Raw genomic sequence first — 25,448 nt, 5'->3', positions numbered from 1 at the left:
ATGTTGAAATACCCATAAAATAGCATAATTTTCTTTTAGAAATTGTTCTTCCTAGGTGAGCCCATCAAGAAGAAGTATGTTGCTAGCTGAGTGTGGAATTTGCTATTGTGGATGACATTCCAAGAATAGTTAATTTCTCACTAGAGTCTGTCTCCTTTCCAGGACACTTGAGTGGAATCATGGTGTCATTGATGTGTGTGCTATCCTTCTCCTAGAGCAGATTGCAACCCATCCATGCCTTCTTGTTCTGTTTTGCTTTCCCTCCCATTCCCTTTCCCATAAATCCTCTGCAGAGGAAGAGGCTGCTATGTGGTGCGGTGGATAGAGCATTGGACCTGGAGTCAGGAAGACCTGAGTTCAACTCTAGACTCAGACTCTTACTAGCTATGTGACCCTGGGCAAGTCACTTTGTCTCCTTCAGTTTCCTTAATTGTAAAAGGAAGAAAATCATAGCACCTATCTCTCAAGTTTGTTCTGAGGATAAAATGAGATATTTGCAAAGTTCTTAGCACAGTGGCACATAATAGGTGCTTTAAAAATGCTTGTTTCTTTCCCTTTCCCTTTCTTTTCCCCTCAGCACCATGTCCTGGTGCCCTTGATAGAAATCAGAACATTTGTCCATTAAAACAATTGTATGCATTCAACAAACATTTGCTAAACGCTTACTGTGTACCAGGTACCAAGCTAAGTTCGGGGGATACAGAAAGAAAAGATGACAAAATTAATCAAAATAACTCATAGTAGCTAACATATAATCCCTGCTCTCAAGGAGTTTACATTCTACTGGAGTGGTAAATAAATGCAAAATGTATGCAAAAGGATACAATATTATTGCAAGAGGTAGGAGACAATGTCTTGTAGAGGCCACAGATGGCCAGCCAGTGTGAATGGAACTAAGAATGTATGAAGAGGAGTAATATGAAAGAAGGAAGAAGGAAGAACCAAGGATGACTTGGGAGTTGAGAACCTGGGGGAGTGGGGGAGGTGATAGATGCCTTCCACAGAAATGGAGGAGTTGAAGAAAAGAGAAAAGTGGTGGTGAAAAACAGGCATTCTGGCTTGGCCATGTTGAGCATGAAATGCCCAGACAATGTCCAGCAGGAGCTGTCCAGGAGGCCGATGAGGTTCTGTCTTTCTGTAGTCTAGCTTTATGGCAGGTCAAATCAGCTTAGAAACCTTACATCTTTTGCAACATTGTTTAAGGGAAAACGTGATCCCAGTTCCAACCATGGACTTTTAAATGCTGAATACCATCCATTTGTAAGTTGAGGCTTGTAAATCAGTAGGTCAGTCAATAAACATTTATTGAACAGGGACAGCTAGGTGGCTCAGTGAATAGAGTGTCAGTAAGGAAGATCTGAGTTCAAATGTGGCCTCAGACATTTACAAACCATTTGACCTTGGGCAAATCATTTAATCTGTTTGCCTCAGTTTCTTCATCTATAAAATCAAGATAGTAATAGCACTTCCTTGCAGGGTTGTTATGAGGACCCAATGAGATAATGCTTGTGAAGTAATTAGCACTGCGCCTGGCACATAGTAAGTATCATACAACATACTTTTAGTATCTACTATGCGCTAGGCATTGTGCTAAGTTCTGGGTGTTAAATTGTTCTTTAGTTGTTTTTCAGTCGTGTCTGACTCTTTGTGACTTTATTTTGGATTTTCTTGGCAGAGATACTAGTTTGCCATTTCCTTCTCTAGCTCATTATACAGATGAGGAAACTGAGGCAAACAGGCTTATGTGACTTGCCCGGGATCAAAAAGGCTGGATTTGAACTCAGGAAGATTAACCTTCCCGATTCCAGGCCTTGGCACTCTATCCCCTGCACTACCTAGCTGCTCCAAATTGGATCTAGGTACAAACTAATTTTCTTGTTGTTGCTCAGAGCTGTGCTTTCATCAGTGCAAGGAACTTCCAGAATGGACATTCTTTTCACCAATGTTGATTAGCATCTCATCTATAACTTGTAGTTTTCAAGAGTTGTGTGGGAGCACTTGGAGGTTGTATGACATGCTCGTGATTACACAGCTTGTATATGCCAGAGCAGGAAAGGAAACTTGACATTTCCGACTCAAAGGTCAACCCTCTTATCTCTCAATTGATACACTAGATAATATTGTCCATGTACACATATAATGTTCCACCAACCCGACACATGATATAACATCCTAGGGTCACAAATTTGTAACTAGAAAGGATATTTGAGGTCATTTAATTCATTCCTCCTCATCTTATTGATAAAGAAACTGAGGACCAGAGACATAAAGAAACTCACGGATGTTCACACAGTAAATAGCAGAGCTGAGATTCCATCTTCGACCTTCTAGAAGCTTCCAGATCCAGCTTTTTCTCTCCTCTTCTTCTTCCAAGAATCAACATTTGGTTATTGCAATAGGGGACCTAAAGAACATTCTCCCAAGACAAAGAAATCTTAGTTTTATCAGAAAGAAGAATTTCCAAACAGAAAATTTTAATTTTATGAAAACCTGCCTCTCCGTGGCAAAAATGACCACATTGATACATCTCAGTGTCACTATAATGGTTCCCTTTAAATTAGTTGATGTGTAGCCAGGCTCCTTCCAGATATGCATCAACCACCCCTCTGTCTTGCAGCCTGGCCAGCCCAGCTCCTCTTGTGAGTGTACATTTCTTGGATGAAAGATTTTCCATTACTTTCTGCCTGACTTTCATCATTGGTAATATACCATGGCCCACTTGCACAGATGAAAGACTCGTTAGTATTTCATTGTAGATCTACTACCTTGTTCCTTTTAAGGCTAAGCACCTGACTTCAATTTAAGCCCCTTCTCCCCAGGTTTACTTTGAAAAGATCCAGAGCCTGTAATTACACACATATACACATCATGCATATAAATATATTTAATAACTATGCATATATGTATGTACAATACATTTGATAGCCAGCAAAGAAGATGATCAGATAAACATGCACAAGGAATAAAATCTTAAATGAAATGCAAGGCATTTTACAAGGGAATTGACAGACCAAAAAATGTTTGTTCTAGCTTCCTTTCCCAGTTCATCTGAAATTTTATTATATATCTATATGTGTACACACACACACACACACACACACACACACACACACACATGTGAGCAGCTAGGTGGTGAATATGTGAGTAGAATGCCAGGCCTGAAGTCAGGAAGACTTATCTTCATGTGTTCAAACTTGTCTTCAGACACTAGCTGTGTGACCCTGGGCAAGTCACTTAACCTTGTTTGCTTCTGTTTCCTCATCTGTAAAATGAGCTGGAGAAGGAACTGGCAAACCAGTCTAGTATCTTTGCCAAGAAAACCCTAAATGGGATCATAGAGTTGGACATGACTGGAAAACAACTGAATAGCAACATGTATATGTGCACATATAATACATATTTGTATAGACATATATACTGCATATACATATATACATTGTATATACATATATTACATAATGTGTATATATGTGTGCATACATGTATATTTATTTGTATTTGTACTAGAAAAAGAATGGATGCCCATCAACTAGGAAAAGACTGAACAATCTGGGGAGTATGAAGGAAATGGAATACTGTTGTGCAGTAAAAACTTATGACTATGGGGAATCTCGAGTTTCCTTCATAGTTAATGCCACTAACATTCCACCTTTCCTGAGTTCACTCCCCCAAGCTGTTAGCACCCTCCTCTTCAAAGTTACTCAATATTTGCTTTGTACATATTACTTTATGTATGTATTGTCTTCCAGAATAGACTGTAAGATCCTTGAGGGCAGGGATTTTACACCTTGTTCTTTGTACTCCCAATACCAACCACAACGGCAGGCTCACTGTGAATGTAAGTGGCATCTGCTCTAAGAATCTCTAGCTTTCTTCAAACCTACCTTCTCTGGGAAGTCCTCTCTCATCTTCCTGGTCGTTAATATTCTTTCCTTCCTCCAAATAGCCTCCATTTAGGTATCTATTTATAGATCACATTACCCAGTCTAGGGTGCTGGGTAGCTCTGGTGCATAGATCGCTGAATCTGGAGTCAGGAAGACTCATCTTCTTGAGTTCAAATCTGGCCTCAAACACTTACCCGCTGTGTGACCCTGAGCCTGTCAACCCTCAGGTGCCTCAGTTCCTCTTCTGCAGAATGAACTAGAGAGGGAAATGGTAAACCACTCTGATATCTTTGCCAAGAAAGCCCCAAATGGGGTTGTGAAGAGTTGTATATAACTGAAAAACGGCCGAACAACAATAATGAGATTACCCAGTGGTCATAATGGCACATATTGGAGCTATTATGGTTTACACAGTGCTCACATATATCATCTCATTCTGAATGTTGGTTCTTCAGAGATAGAGATTGATTTGTTGGCTTTTTTGTACACAGTAGGTACTTAATAAATGCCTTTTGGATTAAATTACTTAGGATGGCTGGGGATTGTGTACAGCTGGTTGGTTGCTGGTTTTTGTGATTGTGGTTTTAAAATTTTAAGTATAGTGCATTTTATCTTTGATTTAAGCCATGAGTAAAGTTTTATTCTGTCAACATAGGGAAGCATGCTTAAAATGAAAACTACTTCCTCTTTCCCAGCTCCTGGGCCTCATCAATATCAGAACTTGATATGTCTCTGAAGAACGAGCCCCGAGTAAACACCTCTGCACTGCAGAAGATCGCTGCCGACATGAGCAACATCATAGAAAACCTGGACACTAGGGACCTCCATTTTGATGGGGAGGAAGTAGATTTTGATTTGTCCCCGGAGGATTCCAAGCCTGGTAAGATGGAGATCCCTGTCCCTTCAGCGCCCATGGGTTGCTAAGCTGGGGAAAGAAGTGCGCTGCCTGTGTGGGTGCATGGATTAGTTAGGTGGGTTTGTAAGTTATGAGTGAAGTTGTAGTTCTATGAAAGCAGCAGATTAAAGGCCAGAATCCATACCCTTGGAGTATGCCTTTGAGCATGGGATTGGGAGACAGAGGACTTGGGCCTGAATGACAAGATCACAGATTTAGAGCTAGAAGGGTCTCCTGAGGTCATCATCACCCCAATGGTCCCAGCTTGACCCCCACCTGCCTGTATTCTCACATTCAGGGACTGCAGGGCTGGCTCAGAATCCTTCCACCTACCATCCCAGCCTCTGCAGATTCCACTAGGATTTCCTTTTCCCAGTGATTGTGTCCTGGCCCCTTTGGACTCCTGGCTACAGGGTGGACATGGCTACTCAAACACATCAACATCTACCCTGCTGTACCACACTAAGGACTCCTTAGCCTTTCCATCAGCCATGCCCCTGTAGCCTAAAGAATGCCAGACTCTTCCAGTCTCCCAGCAGCTGATTTCTCCTATATGTGTTATCTCCTCAAATAGAAATTGAGCTCATTAAAAGCAAGGACTATCTGGTTTTTCTATTTTTATTCTAGTACTTAGAATGGTATTTGGGAATTAGTGGCTGAGTAGATAGATCACTGGGCAGGAAGATTCATCCTCCCGAGTTCAAATCTGGCCTCAGACACTTACTAGCTGTGTGACCCTGGGCAAGTTAGTTAATCTTGTTTGCCTCAATTTCCTCATCTGTAAAATGAGCTGGAGAAGAAAATGGCAAACCACTCCAGCATCTTTGCCAAGACCACCCCAAATGGGGTCATGAAGAGTCAGACATGACTGAAAAGACAGAACAACCACGAAACAATAGTTGTGTTTCCATTCCTTTTCTTTCAACTATTTCAAACCTCTCCTTTTACAAAAGAGGAAACTGAGACCCAATCAAGTGACTTGTCCAAGGCAACAGCAGGATCAGGATTAAAGTCCAGCTCCTCTGACTCCAGATCCAAAATCCTATTTCTGCTGCTTATTACCTGTGGAGTTTTTCCATTTCATTTTGATTCTGATCCTGTGATTTCATTAGGATAGAGGACTACTGAGGAAGTTTCCTCTGATAATGAGCATCAGCACCTTCCCTATAACTTAGAGTCTTAGAGAGTTGCCTGGTGCCCTGAAAAATTATGTGATTTGCCCAAGGTCACAAAGATAGTATATGCCAGAAGTGGGATTTGAACCCAGGACTTCTTGATTTAGCTTTCTAACCACTTCACAAACCGCAAAATACTGTCTCTACAGTTACCTGTATGACAGTAGCCAAATCATTTCACCTTTCTCAACTGTTTTGTCATGTTTCAATTGCTAAATTTTGAAGATTCCAAAAATCCTCCCAGGTCAAACTCTATGATCTTAAGAAAGTATTGTTGCCAAATCAAGCATTTTGTAGTCAGCTTATTCTTGTAGAGGCACCATGACCTAATGGCTAGAGTGCTGGCCTTGGAGTCAAGTCTACAAGCATTTATTAAGCACCTACTATGTGCTGGGCACTATGCGGTGTGCTAGGGCTGCAATGAAAGGCAAAAACCAGATCCTGCTTTCAAGGAGATCACATCCTAATGGAGGAGACAACATGTAAACAAGATACGTGAAAGATAAATTGAAAGTCATCCCAGAGGGAAGGCATGAAGACGAAGCAGGACTGGGAAAGGTTTCTTGCAAAAGGTGGGATTTTAGCAGAGACTTGAAGGAAGCCAGGGAAATTTGGCAGCAGAAATGAGGAGGAAGAGAGCTCTAGGCATGGAGGACTGCCAAGGAAAGTGCCCACAGTCCAGAGATGGAGTGTGGTTATTAAAGGAATGGCCAGGAGGCCAGAGTACATGGAGGGAAGAAAGATGTAAGACAGGAAAGGTAGGAATGGGTCAGAGCCAGACAATTTTATATCTGATCTCCTGGAATTTACTGAAGAAGAGGGTGATCCAGTTAGACTTGCATTTCAGGACGATCAATGACAACTGAGCGGACTGCGTGGAGTAGAGTGAGACCTGAGGCAGGGAGACCAACCAGCAGTGTGTCTCAGTAGTTCAGGTGTGAGGTGATATAGGGCCAGCACCAGGGTCAGAGGAGGAAAGAGGGAGTAGAAAGTTTAAAAAAAGAGAAAGAATTGAGTTTGAATTCCACCTAAGATGCTTTCTAGCCATGTGACCCCAAGTAAGTAACCTGGTTGGTGACCTCTAAGTAAGTTAACCTCTCTCATCCTCCATGTCTTCATCTGTAAAGTGGAGCCAAGAATAGTAGCAAAATTAGAGGGCAGCTCCATGAAGATCGAAGGATATAAGTGATGCAAAGCACTTTTTAGAACATAAAATGCTCTTGTGATTGTTGATTGTTATCACATTTATTTTAATTAATTGATTGTTTTTAGTGCGCATCCCCTTCTCTATCGTCTACCACACTCAAGGATTTAAGGAGCCCAACATAACAACCTATCTCACTGGGTGTCCCATCAAAGTACAGGTGCTGGAAGTGGAGCGATTCACCTCGACAACAAGGGTCAGTACACACATGGAACCACACTCTTGTTTGTATGTAGCTAATTCACTTACTTGCTTTTATGTATCCAAGAAGATTGTTCACAGTGGGGTGAGTATGTGCCACTAGCTCAGAGAGCAACCCTTCTGCCACACTAGTTGAGCAGAGAGCCTTCATAAGTTGCTGGCCACCAAAATTCACTTGGCAGCCAGTGCCTTGATGAGGAACATCTTGGGACTTAGCCAGGCTGGTCCATTGGCCAAGAAGCATATACCCTGTCATCTGGTCTGCATTCAACTTTTTGCCAGCTTGGTAGGATCTGCCAGAGCTTGCCCTTTGCTTAAGACCCCAGGATCACTCCATATAATTACATAGCACAAGGTAGGACTTGTGTTTTTCCTGGGTTCCTCAAGATTTCAAAGAAAAGCCCACAAAGTATCATTAAAGTCTTTTTGTTTTTTTTCCTCTATGACATGATTTTTTCTGTTGGTCACTCCCAAATTAGGTTCTACTTTGTTTCTGTAAATTCTCTTGTCTCTCTGGGTCTGCCATTCTTTTCTCCATGCCCATATCCTTGTTCCTCAGCTAGGATCAATGGGTCAATTTCTCCTTCCTTGCTTTGTCCCCTTGCTGTCACCACACAGTGCTAAGATCCCAGAGCATGGAGCTGCAGAACCTGAATTTGAATTTACATAAAACCTTATTTTCCCTCTTTGCAAATTCCACCCGTTTATCATAGTGCTAACCACTGGAACCAGGTAGACCAAGGCTGATCCCTCTATCACTCAACAACCCTACAAATTCTTGAAGGAAGTCATCATGTCCCCATGGGTGTTCTATCTTTCATGACAAAAATCCTAGTTCCTCCCACCAACCCACCCGTATGTATTATATTACCTGGAGTATAATCTCACGATCCTTTACCATGCTGAGAGCCCTTCTTTGGATGCTGTATAACTTATCAGTATCTTCCTTAAAATGTGGTGTCCTCAGCGGAACATGACATTCCATTTGTGGTATAACTGAGGCAGATTAAAGAGGAACTCTCAACTTCATATTCCTGGGAGCTCTGTCTCTTTTCATACAGACTATATTTTAATTATCCTTGTATGACTCCTAGCAAAGTGCTGTGCCAACAATAAGTACTTAATGAATGGGTTTTGAATATGTACATGACAATCTCCATGTGGTTCTCTGCTGCATGTTTCCAGAGAACCTTAGTCATTAGCAACCTGTCAAAGATGGAACCAAGGTGATTTTTCAGCAACTCACAGGGCATCATTGCCACTACATCCTTAGGTAAAATTTCAGAAGAGGCAAGGTTTGCTTTGCCTTCTTTTCTGCCTTTTTTCTTTCTCCCTGTCCCTTCTCCATTCTACCTTCCAGGTTCCCAGTACCCTGTGACTGCTCAAGGCCTTCCAGTGATGGCATTCTACATAGGCTGATCCTGTACCTAAGATCCCTATGATCCAGATTTACACTTTCCCATCTCCCAAAGTAAAAGCTCTGATTTTACATAGCTTCATTTTAGTCAATCTGATTATCTAATTATAGTCATACAGGGTACAATCTTCTAGGGTAACTTACTTTTTGAAAGAATTTTTAAACTTGAATCTTTCATTTGTGGGCTGAGGGAGGTGGGAGGAATTGGGGAGGTATTTTTGAACAGAAGGATATCAGTGATACCCCTCATCGACTCTAAAACTCTACCACCTGATTCTACCCTTCCAGGCTCCTCAAGGCAGCACAGTGGGAGAAGAAAAGGCCATGGAAGTTTCCAATTTCCATGCTTTCTGTATGATTTCTGGAGGATGAGAAAGAGAGCAGAGCAGTCCCACTTTCTTGTCTGCATCTGGTTCCAGCCTCCTGGCTTTATCTCTGCTTTCCCTCATTCACCATTCCTCCCAAGTGTCTATATGCTTGGTGGGCCAAAGACAAATGACTCAATCTCTTGTCATTTGGTTTTAGGCGACTGTGCATCACCTAAGGAACTTAAAACCTGAGGGTCTATTAATGATGTACTTGAGGTGATTAGCATGCAAATAACTCATGCTATTTTTAGGAAAATCACCTAACTACTTCTGTAAAATGGGGGGATTGGGCTCATTTGACAAGAATCATTGAGCGACTTTCTGAGAAATAAGGTTACTCCCAACGTGTACGTGCTTCAAGTCTGTGATGTGCCTCAGTTCCTCAATTTTTAAATGTTGCATTTAAATGTTTTACAGCTATCAGTTGCCATTCAGATGCCAGTAACTTTCATCTGTCACTGCAGGTACCAAGTCTTAATCTTTACACTATTGAATTAACCCATGGTGAATTTACATGGCAAGTCAAAAGGAAATTCAAGCATTTTCAAGAGTTTCATCGAGAACTACTGAAGTACAAAGCTTTTATTCGAATCCCAATTCCCACCAAAAGGTAAATGTTTCACTTTTCAGAATTAATTTAAGAAACTTTCCAAGTGCTACTCAAGTCACTTGACCTCAATGACGCAACTGGGTCCTCGTCTGTCAAATGAACATGCTGAACACAATGGCTTCCAAAATCCTTCTATACTTTAGATCTATAATCTTTTATTAAGCATTTCCAAATGCTGCTTACTAGCTATGTGACGTTGGGCAAATCCCTTCACTTCTCTGTGCCTCAGTTTCCTTATTCATAAAATAAGGGGGTTTCTATCTAATTAGTTCTTTTAAGATATTTTTCCCCAGTGGACCAAGGCCCCAAACCCTTTTACCCTTAAATTCGGCAGTTCCATTTGGATTATACATTGGTCCACTGGGGGAAAACACCTTAAAAGAACTAATTAAATAGAACTTCCTAAAGATGAGTCATGTTACAAAAGTATTTTACTGTTGTTTAGTTGTTCAATTGTGTCTTTCCCATGGACCATAGCATGCCAATGTTTTCTTGGCAAAGATACTGGAATGGTTTGTCATTTCCTTCTCCAGTAGATAAAGGCAAACAGAGGTTAAGTGATTTACCCAGGGTCACATGGCTAATAAGTGTCTGAGGCCAGATTTGAACAGTGTTTTACTATATGAACTGATAAATGTGTGTTTTTTGTGTATATAGTGTATATGTTTGTGTTGAGACTTATTGATGCTTTTTGTTTTTACCTTATAGTAACTAATTTCCTAATAGACCTTAGAAATAAAAAGATAGAGATAAATAGATATAGATATATTTCTGGGAATATGTACATTTCTCTTTTTCATTTCATTGTTGCAAATGTATATATTGTTTTCCTGGTTCTACTGACTTGTTTCAGAACCAGCTCATATATATTCCCATGTTCCCCTCATATTCCTTGCTTGTTCTAGCCCAATGATATTCCTTTTATGTATGTGTTTTAAGGCACACATTTCGAAGACAAAATGTCAAAGGAGAAGAACCAAGAGCAATGCCAAGCTTACCTCGGACATCAGAAAATATGATCAGAGAGGAGCAGTTCTCCAGTAGAAGGGTAAGTCCTTCACCTTCCAACAAATCAAACTCTTTCTGAGCTGAGTATTGAAACCTTCAATGAGTGCTCCAAAATCTATGTGTCATATATTCTTCTATATATTAGTCAATATTTAGGCAGAGGGAGGTGGAATGGCATATTGGATGGGGAGCTGGCCTCAGAGTCGTGAAGACTTGGGTTCCAGTCCAGGTTCTAGGGCAGGTCACTCTATGACTGACTGTCCCAATTAACTGTCTGAGACTAAACTGTGGAGTAGTTGCAGATCTGTGTTAGTAGAGGGAGTTTCCCTACTTGGATTTCCCTGGGCCGATAAAATCACAGGTCCATTCAAAAAAAATTATGTAGTGGCAAAATAGCTTGGTAGATAGAGCTTGGATTCAGGAATAACTGGATTCAAATACTGCCTTTGACACTACCTGTGTAAAAAAAAATCACTTACTAACTTCTCTGAAATTCAGGCAACTTTCTAGGATATACCTACCAAATTATAGATAAGATTTAAGGAAGTTGAGGATGTATAAACTCCATTGTCAAAGGGCAGTAGAGTATCAAACATCAAAATAGTGGAACAGAAATCTCTGAAAGCCTCACTTTCCCATACTCTAACAAAGGTCCTCTGCTTGAGTTAGAACTTCAACACTAGAGGATTCACAAGTTAATGTCAGTCATCAAAAACCAATAAAAATTCCAACTTTTATCATGACAATTCAAAAATACATAAATATATGGAAAAAGTCAGAAGCAACACTTTTTTTGTGTCCAAGAAGGGAAGAGTTGGTTTGACCAATGTTGGGTTTCGAGAAACCAGCTGTTCTTTAGTAGAACGTTAAACTCACTGAGATCAGGGATTGTTTGTTTGATCTCTGTGTTCTCAGCACCTAATCCAGTGCCTGACACATAGTAGGTACTTAATAAAAAAGGTTTAACGAGTAGAATAGACTCTCTAAACTCTCTTTCAACCCTGGTTCCATTTTGTCATGTGTGAGTATGATTGGAAACACTGGTTCTGTGATCAGTATTTTCCCCAATGGCACAAGTGAATAGTGCTAGATTTGGGAGCAGGTTTAATTTTGTAGGCAGATTTGTTCTTCAGTTCTTCCTGGCCCTGAGGCCAATTCTCTGTCCACATGCCACACTGCCTCTGACACATACAGTGTGACCCTGGCCAACTCACTTAAGTTCTTGTTCTCTGGTCAGCTCTCTAAGTCTATCAGTAGCAAAGAAAGTACCAATCTGTTTTGCTCATCTGAAAGTTCCCTATAGGAGAATTCATGTCAACAAGCATTTCTTAAGCACTTACTATGTGCCAGGCACTAAACCAAGTGCTAAGGATACAAATATAACAAAAAGAAAGATTATCCCTGCCCTCAAGCAGCTTACATTGTAATGGGGGAAGACATATTCCTATAGAAGGAAATGACAGGTCCAATCCTTATTCCTGTTTGTTCTCTAAGATGACCATCTATGGTTGAATCAAATCAAAATCTCCAAGTATTTATGGAACACTTACTATGTGCCAGCCCTTGCTATAGATGTTGAGATGGAGGGAGGAGGAGAGAGGGATGATGGTTACCCAAAAAATGATGAAAAAGTCTTTACCCTCAAGGATATGATGGTCTAGTTGGGGCCGAGAAAATAGGATAGTGGAGAGAATTGAGTAATAATTAAAAATTTAAGTAACTCCCCAAGAGAACAATAGAAAATGTTGCCAAATGAAATGCACAAGACAGCAGCTGGCCCCTGAGTTTAGAATCACTTTTTTATGGCTTTCCATTTTCCTTATATTTGCATATTATAACTGAAGCCTTAATATTTGCATTTTAGAAACAACTGGAAGATTACTTGACAAAGCTATTAAAAATGCCCATGTATAGAAACTATCATGCCACGGTGAGTATCATGCAGTGATTTGACTTTGGGAATAATACCTTTCACTGGAACATAGAGAATTTGATTTGTGACAGTCTTGGGTCCTTGAAAATGAAATCACCCGTATTGCATTGTTTATTAACTTGCATGTTTTTATCCACTTGTGGATTGTGCCTTTAGTTCAAAATAGATGAAAACGGAATTGAAAATTGATCTGACATGAGAAACATCGAAACGCCGGAGATAGAATGCTATTGCAATGGATACAAGTTCTCATGGATGGTTGTATTCCTTAAAACAATACACACTGTGATTCCTCCATGCCTTCCCACCCCTCTGTGACTTTTGGCCAAATCTCCCCAAAGTTCTTCATAGGAGCATGGGCCCAATGTGCTGGGGGCTCTTCCCCAGGTCTTTGGAGGTGACACGATTGCTAGTGCCACCTGTTATCCCTTGCTTCTGCCAACATGACCTGCCCACTTGCATTTCCAGGCATGGATCTCATCAATAACTTATTCAAGGAGTTATGCTTCCTGAACCTCCCCAGATCCCACATGACTAGTTGGCTTCTTTTGGATACTGAAGCAAAAAAAATAGCTTTTGTTTTGTTTTTCTGTAAATTTCTGCATGACTTCTGGGGTGAATCGATTTGTTTTCAAGTATTAATTGTCTTTTATTTTGACATCATAGCAATTTCCATACATTCTTGCTATCCTCACACACCCCTCTCCAACTTCCCCAACAATGAGCCTCCTTTTTTCTCTATTTTTAAATTTTTTAAATAATATTTTATTTTTCCCCAGTTTCACATAAAAAGTTAATATTCATTTAAATTTTTTTGAGTTCCAAATTTTATCTCTTTTTTTTGCCTCCCACCTCCTTGAGATAGTAAGCAATTTGATATAGGTTATACATCTTCTGTCATGCAACATATATTACCATGTTAGTCATGTTGGGAAAGAAGACACAGACCCAAAGGGGAAAAACACATAGAAAATTCACAAAATGAAAAATGGTGTGCTTCATTATACATTCAGACTACATCAGTTCTTTCTCTGGGGGTGGAAAGCATTTTTTATCATGAGTCCTTTAGAATTGTCTTGAATCATTGTATTGCTGAGAAGAGTCAATCATAGTTATCAATGTGCTCCTGGTTCTGCTCACTTCACTTTGCATCAGTTCATATAAGTCTTCCCAGATTTTTCTGAAATCTGCCTACTCATCATTTCTTATAGCACATTATATTCCATTACAATCATATACCACAATTTGATGGGCATCCCCTAAATTCCCAATTCTTTGCCACCACAAAAAGAGCTGCTATAAATATTTTTGTACAAATAAGTCCTCTTCCCCCACTTTTTTCTTTTTAATCTCTTTGGGACAAAGACCTGGTATTGGTATTGCTGTATCAAAGGGTATACACAGTTCTATAGTCCTTTGGACAAGCCTTCCTTTTTAACAAAGGTTGGGGGAGGGGAGAACATTTAGGTAAAAACCAAACCACACATTGACTGTGTCTGCATCGTACCATATTCCTGAATCCCCCACTTATACAGCAAAATCAGGGAGGTTCAGACATGGATTTTTTTCCATTGACTTTCAAAGCTGCCTAGAAAACTCAGTTGCCTGGCTGCAATGGCAGCATTGTCTTTAGACAACATAACTTTAAGTTCAGTTCAGCAATGCAACTTAACATTTATTCAATTAACCAACCAAAAGGCATTTATTAAGCACATCTGGTATACCAGGCAGTGTACTAAGTGCTTAAATATTATTACATTTGATCCTAAGGTGCTGTTATCACTACCATTTTACAGTTGAAGAAACTGAGGCAAATGGACTTGTCCAGGGTCATATAGAAAGGGTCAGAGTCTGGATTTGAATTCAGGACTTCCTGACTCCAGGCACCACACTATGTACACTATGGCACCACTTGGTGGCAGAGTGTGGTGTTGTATCTGTAAGGACCCTGAGAGCTGAATCAGACTTGTAAAATTCCTTTACAACCCACATTGAAAGCCCAAAAAGGTTTTGTTTGACTAGAGTTTCCTTACAAGGGATTCTTTCTACAATCCAAGAATTGTTCTTGCCTCAGTTTACTGAAAGCCTTTCAATGTTAATTGATGGAATTCTATTAAACTGAAGAGGCATTTATTTATTAAGTGCTTTCTACATCCCAGGCCACATGCCAGGCTCAGTATGGAGAAAAAAAAATGAACCAGACCCTGCCCTGAAGGGGTTTACCATCTACCATCCACACTTCCTCAGATCCTTCTCCCCTTGGCCACTGATGTCCTGGGAGATTAGAGAGTCTCTGTTCTTTCCTAGGCAATACAACAAACTAACCAAGGCCAATGACCAACTGACTGGTTATGAACACAGTATAACTGTGTTTTCTTGGTTCTCTGAGTACCTCTGGGAAGTGGTTCATATTCACAAACTTAGAGTGAGAGACTTACCTTCTCTGTGAGATAACTGAGCCATCTACCTGCTCTGGTTGGTAAATGTGCACAAAATCCAGCCTTTTACTGACTCATTCTCCCTAGATTGTAAGCATTGGGTTTTCCTTCCGCGACAATAGCTTGCTTCTCTTGTTTTCACTTCTCTGGAAGTAAGCTTTCAAAATGCCATCCTTTTCCCTTTTCCTTTCTTATTGGTTTTTATTTCTTACACAAGTTGTATGTTAAAATAATAATTCATGTTTCTAGAACCCTTTTAGTAAATTCCCTATATTAGAAAGCAGCTGGGAGATACAGTGCATAGAGACCAAGAATCAGAAAGATCTGAGTTCAAATCCAGTATCACCCTGGGCAGGTTACTTCACCTCTGTCTGTCTGTAAAATGAGAGTAATAAAAGCATCTGGCTTCCAGGTTTGTTTTGAGGATCAAACAAGATAATATTTGTAAAGTGCTTTGCAAATCCTAAAATGCTATAGAAATGCTAGCTATCACTATTAATAATAATAACTGTAAGGCAGGGAGGTTCAAATATTATTATGCCACTCTACTCCTGTGCTACATCCTATCTTCCTGGCCCCTCCCCAGCTGCTAATACTTCCTCCCCCACCCCAGAATTCTTTTGCATTCATTTTGCATACATTTTGTACTTGTCTGCGTCCCTGTTGTTTTCTCCCAATAGAATGTAAGCCCCTTGAGGGTACATGCTCTCATTTTTGTCTTTGCACTTCCAGCACCTAGCAAAATGACTAGCACATAGTATGTCTGCAGAATGAATGTTTATTGAAGGAATGATGAGGAAAATGATGCTCTGAGAGGTCAAATGGAAATTGGGATAAAAGCGTCAGAGGTGGGATTTGAATCCAGGTCTTAGGACTCTGTCTGGCTTTTTTAAAAATCAAGTTCTCACTGTAAGATCCTAGGATCACATGATCTTTTAGTCTAGGCTTCCTCTCATGTACCTACTCCAGCGGGGAAGACAACAGGAAGACTACACACTCAGTGGCTATTGGTAATCCACCGGATTTATTTCTTGATCTCTATAATCAAGAACTAATGCTTTTCAGTTGATTTAAAAAATGACAATAGTGATTCACTCTCCATTCTTTCATTTTTTGAAGCTGAATCAGAGCTGGACATAAGGAAGGGCATTCCTTTCCATCCCCTGCCATTGGAACCCAGAAGGACATGTCAACCTGATAGGTTAGGGGGAGAAGGAAGAGCAGCAATTGGACATTTTTCACGTATATATGTGCATATACACATGTGGATGTATGTATACCGGCATGTATGTGCGTATGTATGTGTGTATATATCTGTACCTATAGACATAAAAAAATCTCAAAGCGGGGTCAAAACTTTCCCATTGCAAGGCACGCACTTGTCTGGGAGTTGTGAGAAATATCCTCCAATTAATCATTTAAGCTTTTGGCCTCAAATTTCTTATCTCCAGCAAGGGCAATGATCTTGAGACTTTTAGATCAAAGAAACCACCTGGTGAATGAACAGAACTCAGTTTTCTCCTGTTTCAAAGGGTTTATCATTTTAACTGTGTGGGGGTAAACACGGTGTTAACACATCAGTGCACCCTGCTGGAAAACAAAAACTACATAGATTACTGGACTTGGAATAAAAAGATCTGAGTTCAAATCCTGCCTCAGACACTTATTAGTTGTGTGGGGCACACAGTTTCTTCTTCATATTGAACTGCTCTTTGAAGCTCAGTTATAGATTTAAAGCCAGAAGGGACTTAAGAGGTTATCAACTCCAGCCCCCTCATTTTGCAGATGAGGAAACTGAGGCAGAGAATGATTAAATAACTTGCCCAGGGTCATATTCCAAGTCCAGTGCTCTATCCACTACAACAGCAGAAAAGTGGGGATTTGAACCCAAGTCTGTGAGTCTAAATCTTGCACTTTCTCCACTGCACCTCGTTTTGCCTTCAGCTAGAGTCAGTGAGTCAGTCCAGATATATTTATTAAATGTTAGGCACTGTCCAGAGTGCTGGGGATACAAAGAAAGGCAAAGACGTGGAGCTCATGGAGTTCCCAATCTAATGAAGGAGACAACATATACAAAGAAGCTAAAAGGGTGGGAGGACAGGGTCCCTGGCATGAAAGCATAATGGAATCCTGCAGTTGGGAGCTCTCCAATGTCCACCCTCTGCAATCAGAGGACCCAGGGAGTACTGGGGAAGTGTGATGTTATCTTGCAGAATGATGAGTTCCTGGAGACCATGATGCAGTCTAGGAGAGCAATGGGAATTTCTGGCGGGAAGTAAAGTTGTTAGTTTTACCTCCAGAGTTAAGGTGACTCATCACTATGGGTAATTGAGCTTCTTCCTACCTCAGCCCATCATCTAATGTTTATTCTTGTGTCTTCAAATTCTTATTTCTTTTGAATCGTCCCCCTTTGACTTTTCTCTGAATTTTTGTCGCTGGTCAGAGGAGAGGAATAATAATATTCTCAGTATCCCTCTCTTTCAATATCAAAGAGGACTGGTGTGTATATCAGTGTTCTTGTGTGCCTGGTCCTCACGCACGGCATGACAGAAGGAGCCCTAGACTTAGGACAGGAAAGAGGTAGGTTCAAATCCAAGCTCTGATGGTTATTAGCCATGGGACTGTGGGCAAATAACCTAAATCCTCTGTTTCCCCATCTCAAAAAATGGCTATCATGATAGGTGTTGCAAGGAAGGTGCTTTGTAAACCTGAGAGTGTAATAGAAATTGTTGTGTTGTGTCATTTTTCAGTCGTGTCTAACTCTTCATGACCCCCTTTGGTGTTTTCTTGGCAAAGATACTGAAGTGATTTGCCATTTCCTTCTCCAGCTCATTTTACAGATGAGGAAACTCAGGCAAGCAGGGTGAAGTGACTTGCCCAGGGTCACACAGCTAGTAAGTGTCTGAAGCTGGATTCGAACTCAGGAGGATGTGTCTTCCTGACTTGGGGGTCTTGGGACTCGGCTTTGCAGTCTCTTCCTCCAGAGCAGTCTTTTGCTTTACACATTGGCTATCTAGACGCTGAGTCTTGGTAAACACCTTTGAATTCTTGACCCTCAAATGCTGTTTGCATTTGAAGTATTTTTGAAGGAGTATTTTTATTGGTTGGAAAGTCCCACCTCTGACACTGGCTATGGGGTAGAATCTTGAGCAAAATTCCTAACTTCTGTATGCTGTCTAAAATGTTAAATGAAGGCACTAGTACTAGTATTAGATACCAGTCTGCCTTGTTGGGTTGTTGGAAATCTCAAATGAAATCATGGATGTGTATAAAGCCCTTACAGCATCATCGATTTAAAGCCAGAAATGACTTTCCTTAGTCATCATTTTGTGCCATCCTCTTTTTGCAGATGAGGAAACTGAGGCCCAAAGAGGTCACATGACTTGCCCAAGGTCATGCAGATATTAAGTGACAAAGGAGGATTTAAAGCCAACGCTTTTCCCACTGCACTATGTGTTAAACACTTTTAAGGGGTAGAAAGATATCAGTCATCACTCAAACAAGGGCTATTTGCCTCTTTCCTTCCCAGGCAGTTCATTGTTTCTGGGGATAACTCATATTGTTAACAAGTTGTTTTTCCTGATCTCAAGCCTAAACCTGCTTTTCCGCAGCTTTGCCCCTTGCTTCTAGTTCTGCAGAATAATTTCAATTCCTCTTCCTCAAACAGCTCTTTAAATACTCCAGGAAGCCTGTTGGGTCCCTCATGGGTCTTCTCTTCTCCAGGCTCATCACCCCAACTCTCTTCATTGGCATTGCCTACAAATGTCCTGCCTCACCTGTGGTGCCCAGAACTGAGCACAGCCTTCCAGACTGCTCTGATCTTCCCTCTGAGGCTCCCTCCAATTTATCCTGTCTCTATCTTGTTTGTGCATAGTTGTTTTCATGTTGACTCCCCATTACACTGTAAGCTCCTTGAGGACAGGGACTTTCTTTTGCCTTCCTTTGAAACCCCAGCACTTAGCACAATGCCTAACACACAGTATGTGCTTAAAAATGCTAGTTAACCGAGTACAGAGGACTCATTTCTTTATTCATCAAAGTTAGATATATTGACACATAAATTCCTACTTCTGGCTGTTTGGCTAGTCAGAGGAGACAGTTACCATTGGCAATTATATGTTTATTTTCCAAAATGACAGAGACAGCATGATATCATGAATGGGGTGCGTACCTCAGAGTCTGGAAGACTAGGCTTCATTGAACTCTCAAGTTACTGTCTAAGACTCTAAATTGCAGAGTAGGTGTTGATCTTCATGGACAGAGGGATTTTTCTCCTCGAGACATCCCTACCCTAAAGAAATCAAAGCTATAAATACAGCATCTAAAACCCCAGTTTCCCAAAATAATACTTTGTGAAATTTTTCAGGGAATATGTTCTTTTGACACTTTTTAAAAAAGACATCTCCAAATGGGAAGAATGTACATGGTTCGAACTGAATTACCCTTTGTTGTTGTTTTAGTTGCTCCTTAGTCATGTCCGACTCTCCGTGACCCCTTTTGGGGTTTTCTTGGCAAAGATATTGGAGCAGTTTGCCATTTCCTTCTCCATCGGCTTGACCTAGATTTTAATATTTGCTTCCTTTTTTCCCCATTCACACACCCAATTTCCAGGCATAAGTTAGCTGATACTCCCATGTTTCCTTTGTATTCTGCTGGGTGTGGCTTTTCTCATTTTTTCCTAGGAGACAGTGAGGGCAGGTTTCTAATTTGAAAACTCGTGGCTGTGGACCATGAGTGTGAAGGCTCCTCACTGCTAACCACTTGCAGAAGATGCTTTAAAATCAAAGGGGATTCTCAGCAATAGGATCGAAAATGGACGCTGACACATTAGTAACAATGATGATTCTGTTTTTTCCATAATAATTGTGTCTGCTTGTGTGATAACGTTAAACATGAAATAACATTAGGAGAGCAACTTGTCATAAACTCATTTCAATTTAACCCCACCCAACAAAGGCAAAGAACAAAGAGATGACAGCAATAATAATACCTCACCTCTACATAGTTCTTCTTTAAATTTAATTTCTAATCTACGGAATGAAACAAGCATTTCCATAGGATAATACAAAAAAAAAGATGACTGCACAGGAAACTACAAATCTACTACTCTACATAATTCTTCAAGACCTGTCACTCAACTCTGCAGGAAGAAAAGTAGCTCAAGTAGATTGTCCCCATCTTACAAATAGGGAAACTGAGGTTCAGGTTACATTACTTTCTCAAAGCCTCACAGCTACTAAGTGTTGGGACATTGGGATTCAAACTCAGGTCTTTTTATTCTAATCCATGTGCTGCATCCACCACATGGCTTTTTACTATCAGTACACATTCATTACTTGCTCTGCAGACAAAGTCTCTTTTGAGAAAACTGACTGAGAGGAAAATGAGTGTGACAAAAATTATATTTTCCTTACACAAGTGTGTGTCATGCATGTACTACAGAGGAATTTGTCCACAGAGCTGGGAAATGGTCCCTAGAGTGGAAAATAAGTATAATTTAGTATTGGGTGCTAAAGAAAAAAATCAATAAAAGGGGGTGGCCACTTAAGAAGAGATGGACATATTACCTACAGCAAATACTGAAACACCTGGGATGTGACTCACTGCATGTTTTTCCTATAAGTTCTGGCTGTGATTATTTTACAGCCATATTGTTAGAGCTGTTCTCATTTTAAGTCAGTATTGTGGAGCCTTGTGTAAGCAACTCCAGGGCTGCTTACTAAAGAACCCCCATTGTTGGCTGAGTCCTAAAATGTGGCTTCTTGGTCCCTTTGCAGACTGAGTTCCTTGATGTGAGTCAGCTGTCCTTCATCCATGATTTGGGACCAAAAGGCATGTAAGTTCAAGTTGGTGATAGTTTAAATGAATCATGGGACATTGGTCAGCGTCACAGTTGGACTTCTCTGGCATGGGAACTACACTGGAGTATGGTGTCCTCATGTGGCCAGATGTTGGCCAGATGTTTCTCTTCTTCTCCCCCTCACCCCCCACAGATTATAGAAACTGTGGGAAATTATCTGACAGGAACCCGCCCATCACGATGCTGTGAACAGCTGTATCAGGCCCTCCGCCCTCCCCTCCAAAGTGTGCTTGGTGCTGAGATTTCCTTTTTTTAATTCCAAAGTACATTGCAAGCTGTTGGTTGCAGCTGGACAGTGTGGGTGGGTGCGGGGAGTGGAGGCAGGGTAAGGGTTGGATTGAAATGCAACAAATGAGAGTCCTTTCCTTTTGGGGATCCTGCAAGAGTGAGCAGTAATCCTCTCGGTGGGCTAGGTATTTAAAAGTCATTTTGTAGTATAGACTAGAAAAAGGGTGATCCATCTCTCCAACTTTTATTCTCTTGTATTGGGAGAATATCTTGTTATAAAGAGTTTGGCTTTGCTGGGGGGGGGGGGAGAGAGAGAGAGAGCGAGAGAGAGAGAGAGAGAGAGAGAGAGAGAGAGAGAGAGAGAGAGTGAGAGAGAGAGAGAGAGAGAGATTGTGAGTGTGTTTTACGTGTGTGTGTGTGTGTGTGTGTGTGTGTGTGTCCCGAGGCCAGTCTTATGCATCTTTTTGCTACTGCCCTTTCTGTTTGACCCATGTCCAGGAGTCAGAGGGTTTAGAATAGGGGGGACTCTTAGGGATCATCTACTCCCCAGTAGGGCTACACGCCAGCTTGCAATGCCACAGTGCCTAGAGAACAGGGTTTGGAATCAGGAAGAGCTGAGTTCCAGTCCAGCCTCAGGCACTACTAGCTGTGTGACTATGAGCACATCACCTAACCATTGCCCGCTTCAATTTTCTTATCTGTAAAACAAGGATGATAATAGCACCACCCTCCCGAAGTTATTGTCAGCATTGAACAAGATATTTGCAAAGTGCTTTGCAAACCTCAAAGCTCTATTTAAAGCTATTAATAATAACAAACAATAAGTAATACGGTTGGTGTTAATAATACATAACCCAGCATCCAGGTGTGTACAGGAAAACAGCATCAAGGAAAGAAACCGAGCCTTTGCAAGTTTAAATTGTCAGGCCAGATTTACCTTAGTGACAAATTAAAGTCCACTGATCCATCAAACATTTCTTTTGCCAGAGTGGATAGAATGGCGGACTTCCAAGTGGTGTTGATGGTGGTGATAATAATAAATAATAATAATGTCGGTAGCGTTTATATAGCACTTTAAGGTTTGCAAAACACTTTCCAAATATTATGTCATTTAATGCTCACGACAACCCCAGGAAGTAACTGAGGTAGGCGCCAGTTAGGTGACTTGCCTGGGGTCACATAGCTAGCAAGCATCTGAGGCAATATTTGAATCAGGACTTCTAATGCCATGCCCAGTGCTCTATCCATTTTACCACCTTGTTGTATATCAGGTTCAGGAAGACCTAAGTTCTCACCTCAGACGTTGCTCAGATGGATTACCTTGTCACTTGTCACTTCTCTTCCTCTGAAACTCACTTTAAAGGGGGGATAAGAACCCCTGTAGAATCTCCCTCCCAAGGTTGTTACAAGGAGGGTGCTGGATAAGCATAACTCTTTGCCAACTTCAGATTCATGATCTAATTTAAAGTTTATAAATGTAAATTATTGCAATTATTTCAGAGAGGGCATGATAATGAAGAGATCTGGCGGACATCGAATACCAGGTCTGAATTGCTGTGGCCACGGAAGAGCCTGCTATCGATGGTCCAAGAGGTAAGCTCTCTGAGCTCTTCTATGCTTTGATAAATGGTGACCCTTCCATCCTTACCGAGGCAGAGCCTGTCTGCGTCCTGCTGTAAAACCTCCATAGAACTATATCATACGCTACAGGCCTTCCTTTAGGCCTTGTCATCTTTTTCATATTGGCATTTAATTAATTTAATAAAGTCTTTTCAGATATGTCCGACAATAAAATTGATTTGGAGGCAGAAATTTGAGAATGTAAATAATGTATTTACAAAAACCCCAAATCATACAGACACTTAGATGTACTCAAGTTAATACCCATTTCATATCTGGTTTCCTTTTATTGTCAAAAAGACTATTGTATACCAACAGTATTTTCGAAAGATCTTTCCTTGGTTGTTGAGTTTTTGAAAGACAAAGTCAGCGTTGGCTTTGGAGTCAGGGGCTTCAGTTCCTGGATCTTCCCCTTACTTTTTTGGACCTCAGCTTCTACATCTGTGAAATGAGGGATTGAACTAGATGGCTTCTGAGGTCTCTTCTGCCTCTTAGTCAGTCAGCAAGCCTTTATGCAGCTGTTATTATGTGCCAGGCATGGTGTTTAATGCTGGGCATCTAGTTGTTTTGTTGTTTATTCATTCAGTCGTGTCTGACTCAGTTATACACGGAAAGAAAAATTGTACCTGTGCTCAAAGAACTGACATTCTAATGGGGGAAGATAACACATAAAAGGGAACTGAAAGGAGGAGAAGGAGGTGGTGGGTGTGCTAGAGAGAGTCGGGAGAGGAGCCTGGAGGGGTGTGAGACACGGCTGGCCTGAGCCCCCTCCATGGAGGGTCTTGGAAGAGCCCTCCAATCAGATGTTCCTATGCAAATGAAAGCTATGATCCCATGAAACAGGTTTCCTCATGGAAATTCCCTCTTTGCCACCTTGAAATTTATATCTGAAATCTCTATCAACCTGCTCATGGTTTTTCATTGCACAATTCCAAGCTAAAGGGCCATTTGGACAATCATCATGTCACAATCATCTCTTTTCTCCAACAAATTGTGGGGTCTTTTGATTGCTTTCCACCCTAGCCATAGGAAGTCAGATTAGAGAGATGTGCTTTTACGTGTTGAACGAAGCTCCTTGAGGGCAGGAATGGGTCTCATTTTTTTTTGTCTTCGTTTCCCTAGCACCAGCACATAGGAAAAGCTTAGATAGATAACCACAACAATAACAGTGGTGGTGATGATGATGGTAGTGAATTGGTATATTTACCTAATTGACTTGAAATGAATTTTTGAGGGAAATATTACCCTGCAAAATTTAAACCTAGCTTCACATGAACTAATTTATGGGGAAAATGAAATTACTTTAAAAATGTTCTCGCCGTTCCCATGTATAGATGACAGCTGGCCTCAGTGACATTGCCGGAGCCCCTGCTGATTTAATTATCCAAGGGATGGAACGTGCCTTCACTTTAACATTTTAAAAAACCATTTCCGAGTTGATTGGAGCCATGGTTCCATATTATTAAGCATTTCCTGAGTGTGCTTTATAAATTAAGAATAACAACAAGATCAAATGGGGAGAATGATCGTGTCTTCTGGGCAGATTCAGGGAGAACATTTCCTGTATAACAGATGGTTTAGTTGGTAAAGGCGACAGTCACTTTGAAAATTATCTGACACCTGGCTGTGACCATCCCTTCATTGTGTTGCTCATAATAATAATAAGCCTCCTGGGCCCTTGGTCTTTACTCCTAGAATGGCCATAAACCAAGAAGAAGGAAACACAAATCAGTTAGTAAATTTTCAATAGAATTTTAGTGTAGCCAAGGGAAATCAGGGGCCCCCTAAGGTTTCTCACTCCCCCTGCCAATCACCCTGGAACTATTTTATGAGTACTTTGTTTGCTTATAACGTATATGGTATTATTATATGTTACATTTTATATACATATTATGATATATTACATTATATATCTATATATCTAATATGGATAATCTTGTATATATTTTGGCTTATATACACATGACTATATATAACACATTATTATATATACTATGTATATGCACATGTCATCATGTTATAGAGAGAATTTGGAATATCCAATGGACTCTTGGGCCTTTCTTGCTTTGTACTATGGAGGAGTTTGGTATGATGGAAAAGGCAGATGTTTAATACCAAATGTAAACTCTTTGAGGGCAGGAACAGTTTCATTTTCGTCCATTTTTGTCTTCAGTACCTAGTAAGGTGCCTGGCATGTAGTTGGTTGGTTGGTTGTTGTCCTTTGTTCTTGAAGGGGACCAAAATAACCTCACTATGCTAGAATCAAATTATAGTGTGTCCAACCAATACAAGCTTGGAATTCTCTGCCACAGGTCTGGCACAAATGGTACGTATGAATATTTGGGGTGGATTTTCTAAATTTGCACATCTTGGATTTCTTTTGAGCTACTTCAGTTCTGCTTTGTGCCTAGCACACAGTAGGTGCATAATAAATGCAGTTGGTTGATTGACTTAATCTATCCCATCCCTGAATGCTTAGTTTCCTTCAACGGACAGTTCAAGTGCCATACTTTACTTAAGTCCTTGCTAAGAGAGCACACTGTCTTAAAATCATTATTTTGAAATTATTTTATATATACTTGAGAGCCAGTGTGCATTATAGATAA

General features: G+C 40.6%; 1 protein-coding gene across 2 annotated transcripts in view; it reads left to right on the top strand.

The window, feature by feature from the left end:
• Positions 1-25,448, top strand: part of PLD1 (phospholipase D1) — a 193,795-nt gene that overhangs the window by 60,260 nt on the left and 108,087 nt on the right. For both annotated transcript variants that reach the window (XM_036755287.1, XM_036755286.1), the window contains exons 2-8: positions 4,581-4,765; positions 7,228-7,355; positions 9,610-9,755; positions 10,695-10,803; positions 12,628-12,693; positions 20,912-20,970; positions 22,723-22,815. In XM_036755287.1, the coding sequence (XP_036611182.1) occupies positions 4,612-4,765; positions 7,228-7,355; positions 9,610-9,755; positions 10,695-10,803; positions 12,628-12,693; positions 20,912-20,970; positions 22,723-22,815 (755 nt within the window). In that variant the 5' untranslated portion in view covers positions 4,581-4,611. The remainder of the gene's footprint in view (positions 1-4,580; positions 4,766-7,227; positions 7,356-9,609; positions 9,756-10,694; positions 10,804-12,627; positions 12,694-20,911; positions 20,971-22,722; positions 22,816-25,448) is intronic.

Source organism: Trichosurus vulpecula, chromosome 4 (assembly GCF_011100635.1).
Source record: "Trichosurus vulpecula isolate mTriVul1 chromosome 4, mTriVul1.pri, whole genome shotgun sequence".
Taxonomy (NCBI): domain Eukaryota; kingdom Metazoa; phylum Chordata; class Mammalia; order Diprotodontia; family Phalangeridae; genus Trichosurus; species Trichosurus vulpecula.
The sequence above is the reverse complement of the archived record's forward strand: the minus strand, read 5'-3'. Positions and strand labels throughout refer to the sequence as shown.